At 43.8% G+C, this 20,811-nt stretch overlaps 1 protein-coding gene across 1 annotated transcript in view; it reads left to right on the top strand.

Moving 5' to 3' along the window:
• Positions 1-20,811, top strand: part of LOC126194963 (zinc finger MYND domain-containing protein 10) — a 124,620-nt gene that overhangs the window by 77,471 nt on the left and 26,338 nt on the right. The window contains exons 5-6 of the mRNA XM_049933357.1: positions 16,125-16,249; positions 16,332-16,483. Coding sequence (XP_049789314.1) covers positions 16,125-16,249; positions 16,332-16,483 — 277 coding nt within the window. The remainder of the gene's footprint in view (positions 1-16,124; positions 16,250-16,331; positions 16,484-20,811) is intronic.

Here is a 20,811-nt window from a genome sequence, read left to right as displayed (position 1 = left end):
TTCTTGCTGATTTGTAACACTACAGTAAACATTAGAAAAGCTACTGTCTTGTGCTTGGAGTTCAGCAGAACTGCAAATGCATGATGGCTCCATTGCTGGTGTGCGGGTAATGAGATGAAGTATGCTGAACAACCTGTAGTAGGTGCTGATGTTCGTTGTGGAGTCACCAATATGAAGAGAATCCAGGTAGGTATACTCAAAGCAGAATAATGTAAGCAGCAAGTGCAGATAACATATATTTTACTGCTGATGTGACACACTGGAGAGCACGTACACAAACTACTGTTCAGAGGGAACTGCCAGTCAAAGATAGTGCCATATCGGAGCTCTGCTCTGCTGATGCAAGAGCTGGCTCAGGCAATAGATGGTTGAGGCACCACATAGTGTTTTTGTTGTGGATAATGATCCTGCAAAAGATGCAGGTAATGAGAAATTCATCAAGTCTGAATCTGCAATGCTGATTACAACAAGTACCATTTCACCTGAACAGTCAGTGAGTGAATTCATCACCATTCAATTTCCTAGCCATGTGGCTGATGGACATTCACCAGAATTAATGGGTTTACTGTCTCCCACAAACATTTCACCAGTTGGCTGCATCAAATCATCTACAACACATCTTCAAACAGTATATACCACAACAGCCATACCTGTAGTTCAAAACGCTAGAAATTTCACATGCTGCATATGACATATGTGATGACAGTTTATAATTTCTACTTACCACTAGCACATGGGACACTCAGACTCTCCTACTACACTCCTGGAAATCGAAAAAAGAACACATTGACACCGGTGTGTCAGACCCACCATACTTGCTCCGGACACTGCGAGAGGGCTGTACAAGCAATTATCACACGCACGGCACAGCGGACACACCAGGAACCGCGGTGTTGGCCATCGAATGGCGCTAGCTGCGCAGCATTTGTGCACCGCCGCCGTCAGTGTCAGCCAGTTTGCCGTGGCATACGGAGCTCCATCGCAGTCTTTAACACTGGTAGCATGCCGCGACAGCGTGGACGTGAACCGTATGTGCAGTTGACGGACTTTGAGCGAGGGCGTATAGTGGGCATGCGGGAGGCCGGGTGGACGTACCGCCGAATTGCTCAACACGTGGGGCGTGAGGTCTCCACAGTACATCGATGTTGTCGCCAGTGGTCGGCGGAAGGTGCACGTGCCCGTCGACCTGGGACCGGACCGCAGCGACGCACGGATGCACGCCAAGACCGTAGGATCCTACGCAGTGCCGTAGGGGACCGCACCGCCACTTCCCAGCAAATTAGGGACACTGTTGCTCCTGGGGTATCGGCGAGGACCATTCGCAACCGTCTCCATGAAGCTGGGCTACGGTCCCGCACACCGTTAGGCCGTCTTCCGCTCACGGCCCAACATCGTGCAGCCCGCCTCCTGTGGTGTCGCGACAGGCGTGAATGGAGGGACGAATGGAGACGTGTCGTCTTCAGCGATGAGAGTCGCTTCTGCCTTGGTGCCAGTGATGGTCGTTTGCGTGTTTGGCACTGTGCAGGTGAGCGCCACAATCAGGACTGCATACGACCGAGGCACACAGGGCCAACACCCGGCATCATGGTGTGGGGAGCGATCTCCTACACTGGCCGTACACCACTGGTGATCGTCGAGGGGACACTGAACAGTGCACGGTACATCCAAACCGTCATCGAACCCATCGTTCTACCATTCCTAGACCGGCAAGGGAACTTGCTGTTCCAACAGGACAATGCACGTCCGCATGTATCCCGTGCCACCCAACATGCTCTAGAAGGTGTAAGTCAACTACCCTGGTCAGCAAGATCTCCGGATCTGTCCCCCATTGAGCATGTTTGGGACTGGATGAAGCGTCGTCTCACGCGGTCTGCACGTCCAGCACGAACACTGGTCCAACTGAGGCGCCAGGTGGAAATGGCATGGCAAGCCGTTCCATAGGACTACATCCAGCATCTCTACGATCATCTCCATGGGAGAATAGCAGCCTGCATTGCTGCGAAAGGTGGATATACACTGTACTAGTGCCGACATTGTGCATGCTCTGTTGCCTGTGTCTATGTGCCTGTGGTTCTGTCAGTGTGATCATGTGATGTATCTGACCCCAGGAATGTGTCAATAAAGTTTCCCCTTCCTGGGACAATGAATTCACGGTGTTCTTATTTCAATTTCCAGGAGTGTATTTTCAGACATTATTGGTATCTCCTCCACTGTGTGCAAATATCAGCACCTCAAGGGCCACAAGCTTCGACATGTACACAATCTGGGGACCGACACATACAAATCTAAAATAGTGGGTTTATTGGTCACCTTCAATCAATATTTAAAGATGCTTAATTTCAAGAACTCTGCACCACGTCTGGTTCAATCAGCTCCCTTTTGCAATTGAAAATGCTCTGATTTCAAACAACAGTAAGGAATGTCTTCTCAGTTGCCTGCATCTGATCAAATGTACACAGCATCTTGGAAAATGACGCTGTAGGTGTGGTACCTCAAACTATTAACAGTGTCACAGTCATTTTGAACCAACGCTACTAGAGTGCAGCAGTTTCCACTAGCAGAGCAGTTATGCACACACCAGTAAGAATGGGTTCCCTCTAGTGACTAATAAGAGTAACTCATTCAGCTCAATGACCAATGGGGACTGCACGGAAGTGTCAACAAGCTGCCAAAAATTTAGTGTTGGTATCATTTGTGTTTTGGACAGCAAGTAAGGAAGTACACCTCACCTTGCAGTTACCCAAACAACAGTATTGAGCGAATTTAGCTGCAATTGGCTGCTCTGAGATGTGCCTATTTACCAATGTTCATAGAAGAAAAATACGTAGCTCACTGGAAGATTCCAATACTTTCACGGTTGACCACAACCAACAGTCGATTAGCCAAGGAATTGGCCTTCACACCCAGCATAGGCAATGTAAGCATAGATGAAATATGTACTTGTCACTGCTTTCCAGGCATTTTCCACAAACCAGGACTATTGTACATCACAGGAACTCGTGTTTCAAGTTCTCGTGGACTCAGGATCAGATGTTACTGTATTGCTTGTGGATCAGAACAGGCTTACTTTAGCCAACTATTAGCTTACAGCTGCTAACAACTCCAAAATTCCGATGCTTGGCAAGGAAACTATGGAAATTTGTGATAAGGTCTTAGGGGACCAAACTGCTGAGGTCTTCGGTCCCTAAGCCTACACACCACTTGTTGCTGCTGCTGTTGTGTTGTTGTTGTTGTTGTTGTGGTCTTCAGTCCTGAGACTGGTTTGATGCAGCTCTCCATGCTACCCTATCCTGTGCAAGCTTCTTCATCTCCCAGTACTTACTGCAACCTACATCCTTCTCAATCTGCTTAGTGTATTCATCTCTTGGTCTCCCTCTACGATTTTTACCCTCCACGCTGCCCTCCAATGCTAAATTTGTGATGCCTTGATGCCTCAGAACATGTCCTACCAACCGGTCCCTTCTCCATGTCATGTTGTGCCACAAACTCCTCTTCTCCCCAATTCTATTCAACACCTGCTCATTAGTTATGTGATCTACCCATCGAATCTTCAGCATTCTTCTGTAGCACCACATTTCGAAAGCTTCTATTCTCTTCTTGTCCAAACTATTTATCATCCATGTTTCACTTCCATACATGGCTACACTCCATACAAATACTTTCAGAAACGACTTCCTGACACTTAAATCTATGCTCGATGTTAACAAATTTCTCTTCTTGAGAAATGCTTTCCTTGCCATTGTCAGTCTACATTTTATAGCCTCTCTACTTCGACCATCATCAGTTATTTTGCTCCCCAAATAGCAAAACTCCTTTACTACTTTAAGTGTCTCATTTCCTAATCTAATTCCCTCAGCATCACCCGACTTCATTCGACTACATTCCATTATCCTAGTTTTGCTTTTGTTGATGTTCATCTTATATCCTCCTTTCAAGACACTGTCCATTCCGTTCAACTGCTCTTCCAAGTACTTTGCTGTCTCTGACAGAATTACAATGTCATCAGCGAACCTCAAAGTTTTTATTTCTTCCCCATGGATTTTAATACCTACTCCGAATTTTTCTTTAGTTTCCTTTACTGCTTGCTCAATATACGGATTGAATAACATCAGGGAGAGGCTACAACCCTGTCTCACTCCCTTCCCAACCACTGCTTCCCTTTCATGACCCTCGACTCTTATAACTGCCATCTGCTTTTTGTACAAATTGTAAATAGCCTTTCGCTCCCTGTATTTTATCCCTGCCACCTTTAGAATTTGAAAGAGAGTATTCCAGTCAACATTGTCAAAAGCTTTCTCTAAGTCTACAAATGCTAGAAATGTAGGTTTGCCTTTCCTTAATCTTTCTTCTAAGATAAGTCATAGAGTCAGTATTGCCTCACATGTTCCAATATTTCTACGGAATCCAAACTGATCTTCCCCGAGGTAGGCTTCTACCGGTATTTCCATTCGTCTCTAAAGAATTCGTGTTAGTATTTTACAGCTGTGACTTATTAAACTAATAGTTCGGTAATTTTCACATCTGTCAACACCTGCTTTCTTTGGGATAGGAATTAATATATTCTTCTTGAAGTCTGAGGGTATTTCGCCTGTCTCATACATCTTGCTCACCAAATGGTAGAGTTTTGTCAGGACTTGCTCTCCCAAGGCTGTCAGTAGTTCTAATGGAATGTTGTCTACTCCCGGGGCCTTGTTTTGACTCAGGTCTTTCAGTGCTCTGTCAAACTGTTCATGCAGTATCATATCTCCCATTTCATCTTCATCTACATTCTCTTCCATTTCCATAATATTGTCCTCAAGTACATTGCCCTTGTATAGACCCTCTATATACTCCTTCCACCTTTCTGCTTTCCCTTCTTTGCTTGGAAATGGGTTTCTATCTCAGCTCTTGATATTCATACAAGTGGTTCCCTTTTCTCCAAAGGTCTCTATAATTTTCCTGTAGGCAGTATCTATCTTACCCCTAGTGAGATAAGCCTCTACACCCTTACATTTGTCCACTAGCCATCCCTGCTTAGCCATTTTGCACTCCCTGTCAATCTCATTTTTGAGACGTTTGTATTCCTTTTTGCCTGCTTCATTTACTGCATTTCTGTATTTTCTTTTTTGATCAATTAAATTCTGTTACCCAAGGATTTCTACTAGCCCTCGTCTTTTTACCTACTTGATCCTCTGCTGCCTTCACTACTTCATCCCTCACAGCTACCCATTCCTCTTCTATTGTATTTCTTTCCCCCATTCCTGTCAATTGTTCCCTTATGCTCTCCCTACAACTCCTTACAACCTCTGGTTCTTTCAGTTTATCCAGGTCCCATCTCCTTAAATTCCCACCTTTTTGCAGTTTCTTCAGTTTTAATCTACAGTTCATAACCAAAGATTGTGGTCAGAGTCCACATATGCCCCTGGAAATGTCTTACAATTTAAAATCAGGTTCCTAAATCTTTGTCTTACCATTATATAATCTATCTGATACCTTCTAGTATCTCCAGGATTCTTCCATATATACAACCTTCTTTTATGATTCTTTAACCAAGTGTTAGCTGTGATTAAGTTATGTTCTGTGCAAAATTATTCCAGGCGGCTTCCTCTTTCATTTCTTACCCCAAATCCATATTCACCTTCTATGTTTCCTCCTCTCCCTTTTCCTACTCTCGAATTCCAGTCACCCATGACTATTAAATTTTCATCTCCCTTCACTACCTGAATAATTTCTTTTATCTCATCATACATTTGATCAATTTCTTCATCATCTGCAGACCTAGTTGGCATATTGACTTGTACTACTGTAGTAGGCGTGGGCTGTGTGTCTATCTTGGCCACAATAATGTGGTCACTATGCTGTTTGTTGTAGCTTACCCGCACTCCTATTTCTTTATTCATTATTAAACCTACTCCTGCATTACCCCTATTTGATTTTGTATTTTTAACCCTGTATTCACCTGACCAAATGTCTTGTTCCTCCTGCCACCGAACGTCACTAATTCCCACTATATCTAACTTTAACCTACCCATTTCCCTTTTTAAATTTTCTAACCTATCTGCCCGATTAAGGGATCTGACAATCCACGCTCCGATCCATAGAACGCCAGTTTTCTTTCTCCTGATAACGACATCCTCCTGAGTAGTCCCAGCTCAGAGATCCGAATGGAGGGCTATTTTGCCTCTGGAATATTTTACCCGAGAGGATGCCATCATCATTTAACCATACAGTAAAGCTGCATGCCCTCGGGAAAAATTACGGCTGTAGTTTCCCCTTGCTTTCAGCCGTTCACAGTACCAGCAAGCAAGGCTGTTTTAGTTAGTGTTACAAGGCCAGATCAGTCAGTCATCCAGACTGTTGCCCCTGCAACTACTGAAAAGGCTGCTGCCCCTCTTCAGGAACCACACGTTTGTCTCGCCTCTCAACAGATACCCCTCCGTTGTGGTTGCACCTACGGTACAGCCATCTGTATCGCTGAGGCACGCAAGCCTCCCCACCAATGGCAATGTCCATGGTTCATGTGGGGGACACACTACTTAATCTATCTTAAACTAACTTACGCTATGGACAACACACATACCCATGTCCGAGGAGGACTCAAATCTCTGATGGGGGGAGCCACAAAAGAAACTGTGGTTGCGAATCTAGGCTTCAAGACAGCATTTGTGATCGCTGACATTATGGAACCCTTCTAGGTGCCGATTTTTGCACAATTATGGCACTGACAGTCTGCTTGCGCCAGGTACATGTATGGGTCATAAAACTGTCCCCAGCTGCTTTGGCAAAACAAAGACCTCTTACATTCAGCAATACGCTTTGCCAAGTGACATGCCACAACACAGTGATGTAAATGGCATTTCTACGCCAGGTGCCATGATGACTGACTGGGGTTCCAGTGGTGCAAGTCCTGCCACCCACAAGTACTCACTGAAGATATTCACATTGTAGTGGCAACTTTTGCCACCGAATGTAACAGCAACACCAAATGTAGTGGGAAGAGGTAGAAGGCACTTTATTAAGACTCGTCCGAGCTTTCCAAGTGATTTACTGTTTCCAACTACAGTGGGCCCCATTCCTCTCGATCTTCATCACTGGGTCCCACAATGCTGAGGACACCACTTTGCTGTCTGCAAAACGGCTTGGCGCAGAATGGCTGCCTCAGTGACCCGTGCATGCACCGCTGTGTGTCGGCCTTGTACGGCAACGGAGATGCGGCGTCATCAGGATGCTGGCAGTTGACTCAGTCACGGTTTATGAGGTCGTCATTGGTGCGAATTTCGATGGCCTCTCTAACAACGCTGTCCAAGTATCTCGACGTCTGTACCAGAATCCTCGTGCGTTCATATTCCATAGCGTGATTTTCCGACAAACAATGTTGAGCGACCGCCGACTTGCTCGGATACATCAGTCGAGTGTGACTATAATCTTAGCAAGGCTTGGGAACCAGCGATTGGGTTAATCAAGAGTAAATTGAGCAAATGTATAGTTGTGACGACCATGGCGGACAGAGCCATCACACCGATGTCATCTCAGACGCCGTCGCAATCTGTTCCACCGCGCGACCGTGGCGCGGGGCGCGGACAGCGGAGTGAGCGCGCCGCGGGCGGAGGGTATTTAAATCGGCCACCGCCGCGACCGAACCCAGTTCCCCCTGAGCAGCCATAGTGTACGGATCTCCGTGCCGGCACGTTCACAGGAGCTCAGTCCGTCACTTCACCCGATGGTGGCGACATGTATGATCGCCGAAATATTGTGCCCTTTGGACACTGTAGACCAGCAGTACACCCGTGGATATTTTGATTATCAAATACGCCGGGAGAAACTCAAGAATCACAACACATAACAAAGTTAAGGCTGCGATGACACTTGGCACAGAGGTGCTCAAAATAATCGTTGTTTGCCGTTTCCTTTCCCTATACTAAGCGACATGTTGCACAAGCTGTTTGGCTGATATGTGCCCCTCTTTCTTCTAAAATAAACTTGTTTACGGATCTCAACAGACCTGGCTCCAGAGTGTAATTTACTAAGGCCAGATTCTGCCTTGTCAGAAACTCTTAAAGTGGCTTCTGGCCAGTACAGCTGTGGCTGCGTGATATTCAATTGCACGACTCCTGAAATTGACGCTGGCAGATGGAAGGATGGTCCTATTATGTTACACTTAGTTCCATTGATTAAAATTCCGCCCCCCTCGAGCTCTATACATTTCGCTTCTGCAGATACTCCCCACTCAAAACAACTTACTACTACTACCACCGAATTCTTGTAGGTGGAGAAGATCCAATGCATCCCGACCCGTTGCAAGCTCAATTTTGGCTCCACAATGGCCCTTGGACAGTCTATTCCTTTCCCCCTGGCTAAAAATAACTGCACCATGCCTGTGTCTGGATTGGTCCTTACCACCCTGGCTGGACATACCCTTACCTTCCCTCTAAGGCAGCTTCGTAATTCCTCTCTTGCCATCTCGGCATACCGGTTTCTAGTTGCCGAGATCAGTCATACCTCTTTAGTTTTCACTTCCACAAACTTGCTCAACGCTCCCCACTTCACTGGATATGGGTGGACCGTGTTAACACTGAAACCTCGCGTTCTTCCCCATAACTGGGAATTGGACCAAAATATACACTCCTGCGGCGTCGGTTGTTTCTCTTACTGTTGCAACACGGTAGAAAAACAGCAAATTTTGCTCACTGGGCTCCATTATTAAATATAACCCAGATGGTAGTTCCTTCTGCACCTTGCACTGTCAGCTACTCCTTGCAAAAGTCTGGTTAACACCACCCTGCTATCTAGTACTTCTAGATGTCCCTGTAGGGTTCGTAGGTTACGATTTATTAAGTCTTCCGATGCCTTAGCGTATTCCTCTACCTGCCCTGCTAATGCGCGGAGCAACCGTGTGTTATTCAGGACTTCCCGTTCCAATGTCCCTATCTGAGTTGCATGCCAAGCTTGCATTGCCCTACTCTCCTCTGTGAGTTGCCTCACTGCTTCCACTGTATTGTTCAGTTCTTTTATATTGCTTTCATCTGTGGTTCCAAAAACTGTCCCCCCTGTGTTCAGCCATCCTCGTTTCCGTCTTACCCATGGCACCGCTTCCTCCATCCATCCTACCTGTTTCCGTAGCATCTTATAAGCCTCACGCAATTTCTAATACTCCCGTGCAACTGACTTCAGCATTCCCTTGCCCTCTGCACATTGCCTAAGCTCTTCGAACACTTCCTCAAGCCTCCTTACTTCATTCTGCATTTCCCATATGTTCCATACCAACCTTAATGCCCACTGCTGACTCGACACCACCACATCTTCCTGCCTTGAGTACAGCACACCTCCATCCAGGTGCTGCCCTCTAAGGCGTCCACCCCGATGATGAAGAGATGAATCACTGCCAACGCTCCCCCTTTCAGTGACATGAGAACAGGGATCACCATCATCCTTCCTCCCTCTTCAAAAGGACTGCTGTCCACAGCAGGCTATATTCGAAAATACACACAGCATATGAAAATACAATGCCTAATTACTATACACAAACCCAATGATACATGACAAGAAAATAAAAAAATAAAAAAACTACAAATACTCTACTACTTTCTGGATCGCAAAGCATACAGTTCTTCATGCTGTACTTTATCTTCCTGGTTTTTTCCTGTGCTTAGCACCTCTCTTCACTCTCTCTTTCTTCCTCTTTCCTTCCTGTGACATGCCTGGAATCACATCCGGGCAACCCATAAATGGCCGTAACCGCCCAGTGTGTACTATCGTTGTTCTAGTTGGCAGCTGAAGCATAACATTTACGGGAGATGTGGTTTCAACAACTTGGTATGGTCCTTGATACCTCGTGAGGAACTTCTTCCTTTTCCCTTTTTGTGTATAGGGGCTGGACAGCATTACCCATTGTCCCACTCTGTACTGCAGTAAACTTCCTTTCCGCTTTACTGCATCTTCTTGCCTTTCCAAATCCTTTGTATTCACCTTTTGTACCCATTTCCAAACATCCCGAATTGTCCTTGTGAATTGATGTACAGATTCAGCGGTCCTTCCTTTCTGTAGCCTCACCAAATCAAACAGTGATGGCATTTTTCGCCCGTACAGTACCTCATGTGGAGACAAACCAGTATTTGTATGGACTTTTGCATTGTATGTGCATAAAATATGCTTCAAATACTCATCCCACTGATGGTGATGAGAATCCACATAAAAACTCAGCATCTTTCCGATTGTTCTGTGTACCCGTTCTGTCCTTCTGTTGGCCTGTGGATGCAATGCACTCGTCCTCAACTTCTTTATGTTCAACAATTTACACAGTTCCTTAATTAAATCCGACATGAAGTTGGTCCCTTGGTCAGTAATTATTGTCTCCAGTGCACCAAACTTCAAAATCCAGTTGTTTACTAACGCTTGCGCGACCATTGCTGCCTGTTAATTTGGCATAGCCACCATCTCCACATACCTCGAAAAATGGTCTGTTACTGTCAGAATGAATCTGTTCCCAGATGGTGTTTGCCTGAGACGTCCTAAGATATCGATCCCCAGCACAGAGAATAGACATGTCGTTTCCGGCAATCATCGTAGTTGTATCTGTTTCCGGCTCAAATCTGCTCTCTGCATACATGGTATACGATTCTTGACATACTGATCCACATTTACTTTCCTACCTCTCAACCAATACCTCTCCGCCAATCTCCTATTCATCGCTCTACACCCTCCATGACCAGGTAACAAGTGATCATGTGCTTCCTTTAAAACCTCATCCCTCAACTTCGCTGACACTACTACCCTTGGCCCTAACTTCGTTTTCCTGCACAGTAGACGTCATACATATTAAATTGTGGCTGTGTCCGATACAATTTACAATCATTGTCTGCGCCCTGTAATTCTTGACATACTGCTAGGTCATAACCTATGACTTCTACTTTTGCCACCTTCCTACTTAGTGCACCTGCATTACCGTGCTTCTTCCCAGGCTTTTGCACCACCTTGTAGTCGAATTCACTAAGCCTCGCAGCCCATCTAGCGAATCTAGTGGATGGATCCTTCAACCCCAACAACCACTTCAATGCAGCATGATCTGTCACTACCCGAAATCTTCTCCCATATAAACAACATTTAAAATATGTGATTCCATAGATTACGCTAAGCATCTCCCTCTCAGTTGTTGAGTAATTCCTCTCTGCTGCATTCAGCTGCCTAGATGCATAGGCTACAGGATGTTCTTTCCCATCAATTTCCTGACTAAGAACACACCCTAATGTTTGATTCGATGCATCACATGCTAGTATGAACTCCTTTTCAAAATCTGGAAACACAAGAACTGGACTTGATGTTAACACTTCTTTCAGTTTGTCAAACGCTTTCTGACTCTCTTCTGTCCACTCAGATTTCACACCCTTCTGTAACAATTGTGTCAATGGCTGTGCTAAATCTGCAAACCTTCATGAACTTTTGATAGAAACTGCAAATTCCGATGGATGACTGCACTTCCTTAACTGTTTTCGGTTCCCGAAAATTCCTTACAGCCTGTACCAACCTCGGATCTGTTTGCACTCCGTCCTTACTGATAATGTTACCCAAATATTTTACTTCCTCTAATGCAAAATGACACTTATCCAGGCTCAATGTCAAACGAGCTGCCCTTAACCTCATAAAAACTTCCCTTAACCGCTGTCTATATCGCTCCATACACTATAATGTCATAATCTAAATAGACCAGACAATGCTGTGGTTTCAGACCCCTCAAGACACTGTCTAGCAACCCCTGAAATGTTGCCGGAGCATTTTTCAAACCTAATGGCATTCTAATGTACTGGTAATGGCCTCCAGGAGTAGAGAATGCAGTTTTTGGATGATCCTCTGGAGCCACCTCAAACTGATGATAACCACTTGTCAAATCCATCATACAAAAGTAGGCCTACTGGTTCTGTCCTAAGTGATCCAAAGTCTCCGATATGTTTGGAATTGGGTATGCGTCTGTCACTGTCCTATTATTGAAGTATTGGTAGTCGCAACAGAACGTGTATTTCTTAGTTCCATCCATAGATTTTTTAGGCACAACAACAATGCCCACTCCCCAGCAACTATTACTATGCTCTATAATACCGTCCGCAAGCTGCTGATCAGTGAAATCCTCCACAATCAGCTGCAAATAGCTCAGTATTCTGTATGGTTTACGGTAAAGAGGTGTTTCATTCTCTGTTGGAGTCCTATGTTGAACTAACGGAGTTGCCTGTAACGGCCCTTGTGGAAAAAACAAATCCTTAAATTCCCACAATAATTCTTCCATATTCTCTATTTCTCTTCCTTTCAAATGCTTAATTTTGTCATGCAATGCAGTTCTATCAACAGTTAGTGGTTGATCACTTCGCCTACCTCTCAAACACCAGTCTTCATCATCTGGCAAATACAAATTTGCTACTAAAACTCCTTTCCTCAAATTCGCATCTACAACGCTAAATTTTTCCACGTTCACGGGAACTACTCAACCGTTGTTCCCCTCCTGTACGCGTACAACACTACGTGTCACAAAACAACCCAATGGACCCAAAACTTCATTATCCTCCAATGGTTCAATAACACATACTGTACCCACGGGTAGATTTGACTCCACACTTACCCAAAACAACTTCCTGGTGCCAGTAGACACACACTCGTGTAAATTAAGCATTAATGCTAATGTAAGCGGTTCAATTGGTTTGTTCATTACGTTGACCGCCTCTCGCGACAGCTCTGCATTGACAACAGTTTCCCCTAGCTGAAATAACATTCCACTAAGCTCCACAATTCGTTGTCCAAGGTCAATTTTGGCATGATGTTGATGCAAGAAAGCTACTCCTTGGATCATGTCATTGCCCTCGCTTACCCATGGTACTTCCTCCATGCATGCATTAAATCGGACTTTCTCTATTCAAAAGTCAACTGTCACTGAACCCAAAAGCGTGACCTCCTTATCCCCCACTCCACGCAACCTATAACGTGGTGGGTCTAGCTTCCTTCATCCCATTATATTCTTAGTACCCACTGACACTTGCGCCCTGTGTCCAACAAAATCTTAAACTTTTTAGTTCCTCACTTAACATTCCACCTCTGCATACGTATTCATAGCATTGAAATTAAATGGGAGCTCCCTTAGGTGTGTCTTGGGTCCCCTCTTCCATTTTAATGCCTGTCCACCTCTCTTATCTCCACTTCTCCATCCTCCCCACTGCAGATTGCCAGGCCTTCCATTATTCCTCGGTGACTGGGTACATTGGCTCTGCACATGTCCCGTACGACCACACTTAAAACATTTCACACCCGCTGTAAAACCCTGTTTGCCTCTCGCATACCCCTGTTGCCACATCTATTTCCTCACATTGAATTGCCAGCTGAATGGCCGAATACAAATCTTTCGGAGTCCCTTCACGCACTTTCTGTGACATATGCACCGGTAACCCATTCAAAAATACATCAAGTGCCCTTTGCTCGGCCTTCTCAACAGAACACTATTCACTTTATCGCTCTGAGCCAACTCATAAGTATTCTCCATCGTCTCCCCATCTCTTTGACATTGTACTTAACCTTTCTCTACAGTACCGAGCACTATTATGTTTTTGGTACTTTATAAAAGCACTTCCTTTAACTGCTTGAACTGTCCTGCCTTCCTTAAGGCCTCAGAACACCTTACATATGTTTTCGCTTCACCCATTAATCTAATCTTGGTTACATGTAACAATTGTGCATCAGGCCAACCATTCATCACCACTGAAGTGTCCAACTCCTTCAAAAATGAACACACATCCTCAGGTGCCTTGCCAGAAAACGGAATAATCAAAGTCGCAGCAGTTGGATCAATCTCCTGCACCCTAGGCAACAACAACAGATCAGATGCGGTTTCCCGCTCACTTTTAGATGTTAATTCATTTCTCAACTGTGTATTGTCTGCTGTCAATTGTGCTACTTTTTCCAACAAAATCCGCACCGCTTCTGGTTCCGTCACACCTCGGTCCCTAACTCTGCCATTGTGTTGCTTTCCTTCCCAGTTAGTCCCGAAACAAACCATTAAAGTACAAGAAAACCCGACTCCCTACACCTCAGTGTCATTACACTCGATAACATCATACTCAAACCAGTACGAAAGTAATTAAATGCCATGAAAAAAAAATCTTACTGCCCCAAATATGCTAATACTTATTCTGACAAAAAATAATAATAATAATAATAATATGCCTACGCAAAACATCTAAAATGGCCGGCCATGAGCCATACTCAAAAACACAAAATTAGGCAAGAAAATGTCCAATACTCAAAAGAAAACTGGTCAAAACGTACCACATCTTGTGAATGTAATGCGGGCGGTGGGCTCGAACGTTGTACTGGACAGATGACATCTGCTATTCTGACACCAAATGTAGTGGCAACTTCTGTCACCGAATGTAACAGCAACACCAAATGTAGCAGTAAGAGGTAGAAGGCACCATATTAAGACTCGTCCGAGCTTTCCAAGTAATTTATTGTTTCCAACTACGGTGCCCCCATTCCTCTCGATGTGTGTCACTGGGTCCCGTAATGCTGAGGACACCACTTCGCTGTCTGTGAAACGGCTTGGTGTGGAATGGCTGCCTCAGCGACCCGTGCACGCACCGCTGTTGTCGGCTTTGTACGGCAGCGGAGATGTGGAGTCATCAGGATGCCAGTAGTTGACTCAGTGGTCTGCAACCCTACCGACTCAGCGCCGCTTGGTGTGAGCCGCAGGCAGCCAGGTGCGTGATTCTTGTCAGCGTGGCTACGATCGCGGTGACAACAAGCACCCGCGATCCGGAGTCTGAATCTGTGGCCCTCGCCCCAGGATGCCTCCAGCATGTGTTGGAAGCCACGACGACTGCCCGCGGTAGCGAACCGTGGAGTGGCCCGCCGCTGGCTGGCGACGGACCCCGCGTCAGGCTCAGAGGGTCGAACTAGCGACCCGCCATGGACTGGAACGCTGGCGCCCAATCTGCTGCTGCATGAAGCTGGGGGTGTGACACGCCCCACCGTCCAGGAGAGCTGCCACACTTGAATGAATCTCGTTAGAAACCCGCACCCTTTTATATGCGGCTGTCTGCCTCTGTTTTGCCATATGTGGCGCTTTCACGCCACATACTCATAACACGCTAGGTTTGCCAGTGGGACCCTTCTGCCTGTGATTTGCAACATGCAAAACTGCTATGTATACTCTTTCAGCAATCTGACAGCCCTGTGACCTCTATTCTACTTCATAACTGTTGGTATGCGTAACTCACTGCAATCTGGCCTGCACCTGGCTGTAACATGTGCTCAGAATATTGCACAAAACTAACTTTCCCTGTCCTAAACGGTGGTGCCGCTACAACAGTTTGAAGTGTGCTTTTTGTGATTTAAGGGTTTATTATCTGCATTGAGTGCCCCTACCTGGACCCCCTCCCCATTGGTGTCTCCACGATGAATGTCAGCACCTATTACGGATTGCTTAGCATACTTTATCTCATCACCCATATGCGAACACTGGATCCATCATCCATTTACAGTTCTGGTGAACATCAAACGCAAGACAGTGACATTCCTAAAGTTTCGATTAATGCCACAAATCAGTAGGAACAATCTACATTTTCTGTGAAATGGAAAAGTGGTACTTATGTGCCATGCTATTGTTAGCAACAATGACCCTTAAGTACATGAACAACGTGTACTGATTGCAGACTTTCTGGGTGATTTCACTAAATAGTGTACCATGTTTTCCTACCAACAAGGCACTACTTATTAGCCTATCATAAACATGTGAGCCCACATGTACTGAGTACTGCTGGGAAGCCCTTACACATCCTCCACACAGCTCTGATCTCGCCCCATGCGATTTCCATATTTTTTTGAGCACTGAAGAAAGATATTAGTGGCTGTCAATTTGCTTCAGATGAAGAGGTGTATGCCTGGATGCAATGAAAATTCTGTAGGCAACAGCAAACAATTTTCCAAGAAGGCATTGATCATCTTGTCCCACAGTGAGATAAATGTATTAACAGTTACAGCAAGTACTTTTGTCTTACTTTTTTTCCCCATTTGTCTCTTTTCATCTGACTGTCCCTTATACAACTGCTGTGACATCAAATTTAACAATTAAAACTTCAATATCAAAGAAATTAACAAAACTATTTATTGTTCAGTTTGTCAATCAGTGCAACATCAAGAGTATTTGAGACCCATGATATTCCACTACTGCTTCTAAACCTCATTGAAACAACTCCATGGCAAAGAGAGGATAAGGATGGAACAACAATTAAATATATTGGTAAAATGTGGTCATCTTATTGTTTTTCAAATGCTACAATATGTGTTATAAACTAACATTACACAGCACCCTTATATTCCAGATGGAAGTTGGAAGATGGTGAAAGATGATGACAAAATGAAACTTACCCGAATTGAAGGTATAGTATGGCTAACACTCAGACAATTACTCCTGGATCCAAAATGTCCAACATATTATGATATGAATGAGTACCGTAAACAACAACTACTGAAGGTAAGTATTATGAAATGCTGTAATGGAATTTTCAGATTGCTGTGCTTTCTACACATTGAAGTACTAAGCAGAATGTTTTAATGGACTCTTAGGTTTTACAACTCTACCATTGTGCCTGTTTCATAAGTGTGTATTCTTTCATCAGTTAATGCATCTATGTTGTAAAACAAAGTTGCAGAAACTACAGTCAATTATTTCAAACAATTACAACCCCAGAGGAAACTCTAAATGATGCTAATGAGGCAGAACTGTTTTAAACTGCTGTTATTTAAAATTTGGTCTTCAGCCTAGGTTCCACTATACAGAAAGAAATGAACACTCCTGTACACTGAATACTTTTCTGTTTGTCTTCAGCTTCTACATATTACCCTCTCCATGTCAGTTTGTTATCACACAGCACCTTCCTTGTCAGTTGCTGAGATAATTGAATGAGTGATGGGATGATGAAGCTTTTGGAATATATTAGAGCACTCAAATTACATCAAACATGTATGTGTGAAAATGTAATTGCCCCTGCCAGATCATAGGTAAAAAATTTTAGCCTCACCTCCTGTTGTCCTGCCTTTTCTACCCCTTTTCTAGACCATGCTCCTCCTTTGCCCTCACTTCTTCCATTTTTATTCCACTCCAACAAAGATAATCATGCATTACAACCATGCCACAGAATTGAGACACACAACAGCACAGTAATCAGTGCCCATGCATTAATTCTTTGTTTCTTAGCAACTTCATAAGGTGAGCTTGTTTGTGTGCTTATTTGTCCCTAACTACATTCCACAGTGAGTGGTCCCGTAGTGCTCAGAGCCATTTGAACCACAGTGAGTGGTGGTCTTCAAACATTCCACAGTTTCCACTCTACCCAATATTTTCTGTTACCACGAAAATACTAAAAATTAGGATACAAGCCATCAAAAAAGAAAAAGAAGTTTACTCCATGGAGTTTTATGTATACATCAATACTGATGCAACACATTAGTGTTATACTATTTGTTTTAAAAATCAGTTGAAAAGATGATTATAAAATGGAAATATTTTGTATCTTTATGACCAAAATTCCACATTCAGATATTGACTTGAGACATTTCAGTTATAGCAAAAGAAAAATTCCAGTTAACATCGTGCACGTGCTTGACCATCATGATACTTTACGAATCCCTATGACAGTAAGCTCTTGTAGACAAGTGTGACACACACAGCTTGGTTTAACTCATTTGTGGTTACATCTGAGGCTTCCAATAGCACTGTTTTGTCACTGTATGTAGAAATTAACTCCACAGCCCATTCATAATACTCACTGCTGAGATCCCCCCCACCCCGTGTTGGTATCGCACATTTTTCCATCCTATTTTTTTCCTTATTTTTGGATGAAATAAAGAAGAAGTCTAAATGTTTGTGGGGATATCACTCATCTGTCTGTTGCACAGCTGACAATAATTGTTACAGTTTACTTTTAAGGGAACATACGCCAGAATAACTTTCTTTTAATAAGTATTTTAAAGCTGCTTGAGATCAACTCATTCATTCTCTACATATAGTTTACAAAGAGATATGAGGATACAAAATGGAGAAATAGGTGGCAACATTTTACACTGTGACCATTATTAAATGTATTTATTCATAATTGCAAATACATCTACTGTCCCAGTCTCAAGTAATAGCTCTCTCTGAAATGTGTCAATGCATATTCAACCATATTTCATGTCATATATAACCATTTAAACATGATGGATATGAAGATGATGTCATCTAAACCAGAAATGAATATGCATTGATGCACTTCATAGAGAATGGCACCATAGCCAAAGGTGTGATCATAAATAAATACATTTCATAACAGTCAAGGTGGAGAATGTTGTCATTCGAAAATCCTTTAAGACTACTGACACAAGTAAATTCATTACATGCAGATTAGAAGATTTACATTTCCTATGTTCACAGTAATTTATAATATTTGTTAAAAAAATCAAAACCATAACTTTTCATTTACTTATTAGTGGAAAAACTAACACTGATGTAATTTTAACCTTCTTACCAACAAACTTCTTGAACGACTATATGGTGTGTCACATTTGTCACTTGATATACGCTACTGGCCATTAAAACTGCTGCACCACGAAGATGACATGCTACAGACGCAAAATTTAAGCGACAGGAAGAAGATGCTGTGATATGCAAATGATTAGCTACTCAGAGCATTCACACAAAGTTGGCACCGGTGGCGACACCTACAACGTGCTGACGTGAGGGAAGTTTCCAACCGATTTCTCATACATAAACAGCAGTTGACCGGCGTTGCCTGTTGAAACGTTGTTATGATGCCTTGTGTAAAGAGGAGAAATGCGTACCATCACGTTTCCGACTTCAATAAAGGTCGGATTGTAGCCTATCACAATTGCAGTTTATAGTATCGCGACACTGCTGCTCGCGTTGGTCGAGATCAAATGACTGTTAGCAGAATATGGAATCGGTGGCTTCAGGAGGGTAATACGGGACGCCGTGCTGGATCCCAATGGCCTCGTATCACTAGCAGTCGGGATGACAGGCATCTTATCCCCATGGCTGTAACGTATCGTACAGCCACGTCTCAATCCGTGAGTCAACAGATGGGGACATTTGCAAGACAACAACTATCTGCACGAACAGTTCGACGATGTTTGCAGCAGCATGGACTATCAGCTCGGAGACCATGGCTGCGGTTACACTTGATGCTGCATCACAGACAGGAGCACCTGCGATGGTGTACCAACAACGAACCTGGGTGCATGAATGGCAAAACGTCATTTTTTCGGATGAATCCAAGTGCTGTTTACAGCATCATGATGGTCGCATCCGTATTTGGTGACATCACAGTGAACACATATTGGAAGCATGTATTCGTCATCGCCATACTGGCGTATCACCCGGCGTGATGGTGTAGGGTGCCATTGGTTAACATCTCGGTCACCTCTTGTTCGAATTGACAGCACTTTGAACAGTGGACGTTATATTTCAGATATGTTACGACCCTTGCCTCTACCCTTCATTCGATCCCTGCGAAACCGCACGTTTCAGCATGATAATGGACGACCAACTGATTTTATTTTGAATTTAATTGATGAAAGGAGAAAATACAAAAATGCAGTAAGTGAAGCAGGCAAAAAGGAATACAAACGTGTCAAAAATGAGATCGACAGGAAGTGCAAAATGGCTAAGCAGGGATGGCTAGAGGACAAATGTAAGGATGTAGAGGCTTATCTCACGAGGGGTAAGATAGATACTGCCTACAGGAAAATTAAAGAGACCTTTGGACAAAAGAGAACCACTTGCATGAATAACAAGAGCTCAGATGGAAACCCAGTTTTAAGCAAAGAAGGGAAAGCAGAAAGGTGGAAGGAGTATATAGAGGGTCTATACAAGGGCAATGTACTTGAGGACAATATTGTGGAAATGGAAGAGAATGTAGATGAAGATGAACTGGGAGATATGATAGTGCATGAGGAGTTTGACAGAGCACTGAAAGACCTGAGTCGAAACAAGGTCCCGGGAGTAGACAACATTCCATTAGAACTACTGATGGCCTTGGGAGAGCCAGTCCTGACAAAACTCTACCATCTGGTGAGCAAGATGTATGAGACATGCGAAATTCCCTCAGACTTCAATAAGAATATATTAATTCCAATCCCAAAACAGCAGGTGTCGACAGATGTGAAAATTACCGAACTATCAGTTTAATAAGTCACAGCTGCCAAATACTAACACAAATTCTTTACAGATGACTGGAAAAACTGGTAGAAGCCGACCTTGGGGAAGATCAGTTTGGATTCCGTAAAAATGTTGGAACACGTGAGGCAATGCTGACTCTACGACTTATCTTAGAAGAAAGATTTAGGAAGGGCAAACCTAAGTTTCTAGCATTTGTAGACTTAGAGAAAGCTTTTGACAATGTTGACTGGAATACTCTTTCAAATTCTGAAGGTGGCAGGGGTAAAATACAGGAAGCGAAAGGCTATTTACAATTTGTACAGAAACCAGATGGCAGTTATAAGGGTTGAGGGGCATGAAAGGGAAGCAGTGGTTGGGAAGAGAGTGAGACAGGGTTGTAGCCTCTCCCCGATGTTATTCAATCTGTATATTGAGCAAGCAATAAAGGAAACAAAAGCAAAATTCGGAGTAGGTATTAAAATCCATGGAGAAGAAATAAATACTTTGAGGTTCACCGATGACATTGTAATTCTGTCAGAGACAACAAGGGACTTGGAAGAGCAGTTGAATGGAATGGACAGTGTCTTGAAAGGAGGATATAAGATGAACATCAACAGAAGCAAAATGAGGATAATGGAATGTAGTCG

The sequence above is a fragment of the Schistocerca nitens genome, chromosome 7 (assembly GCF_023898315.1).
Source record: "Schistocerca nitens isolate TAMUIC-IGC-003100 chromosome 7, iqSchNite1.1, whole genome shotgun sequence".
NCBI lineage: Eukaryota > Metazoa > Arthropoda > Insecta > Orthoptera > Acrididae > Schistocerca > Schistocerca nitens.
Note: the sequence above shows the minus strand (reverse complement) of the source record. Positions and strands in the feature narration are given on the sequence as shown.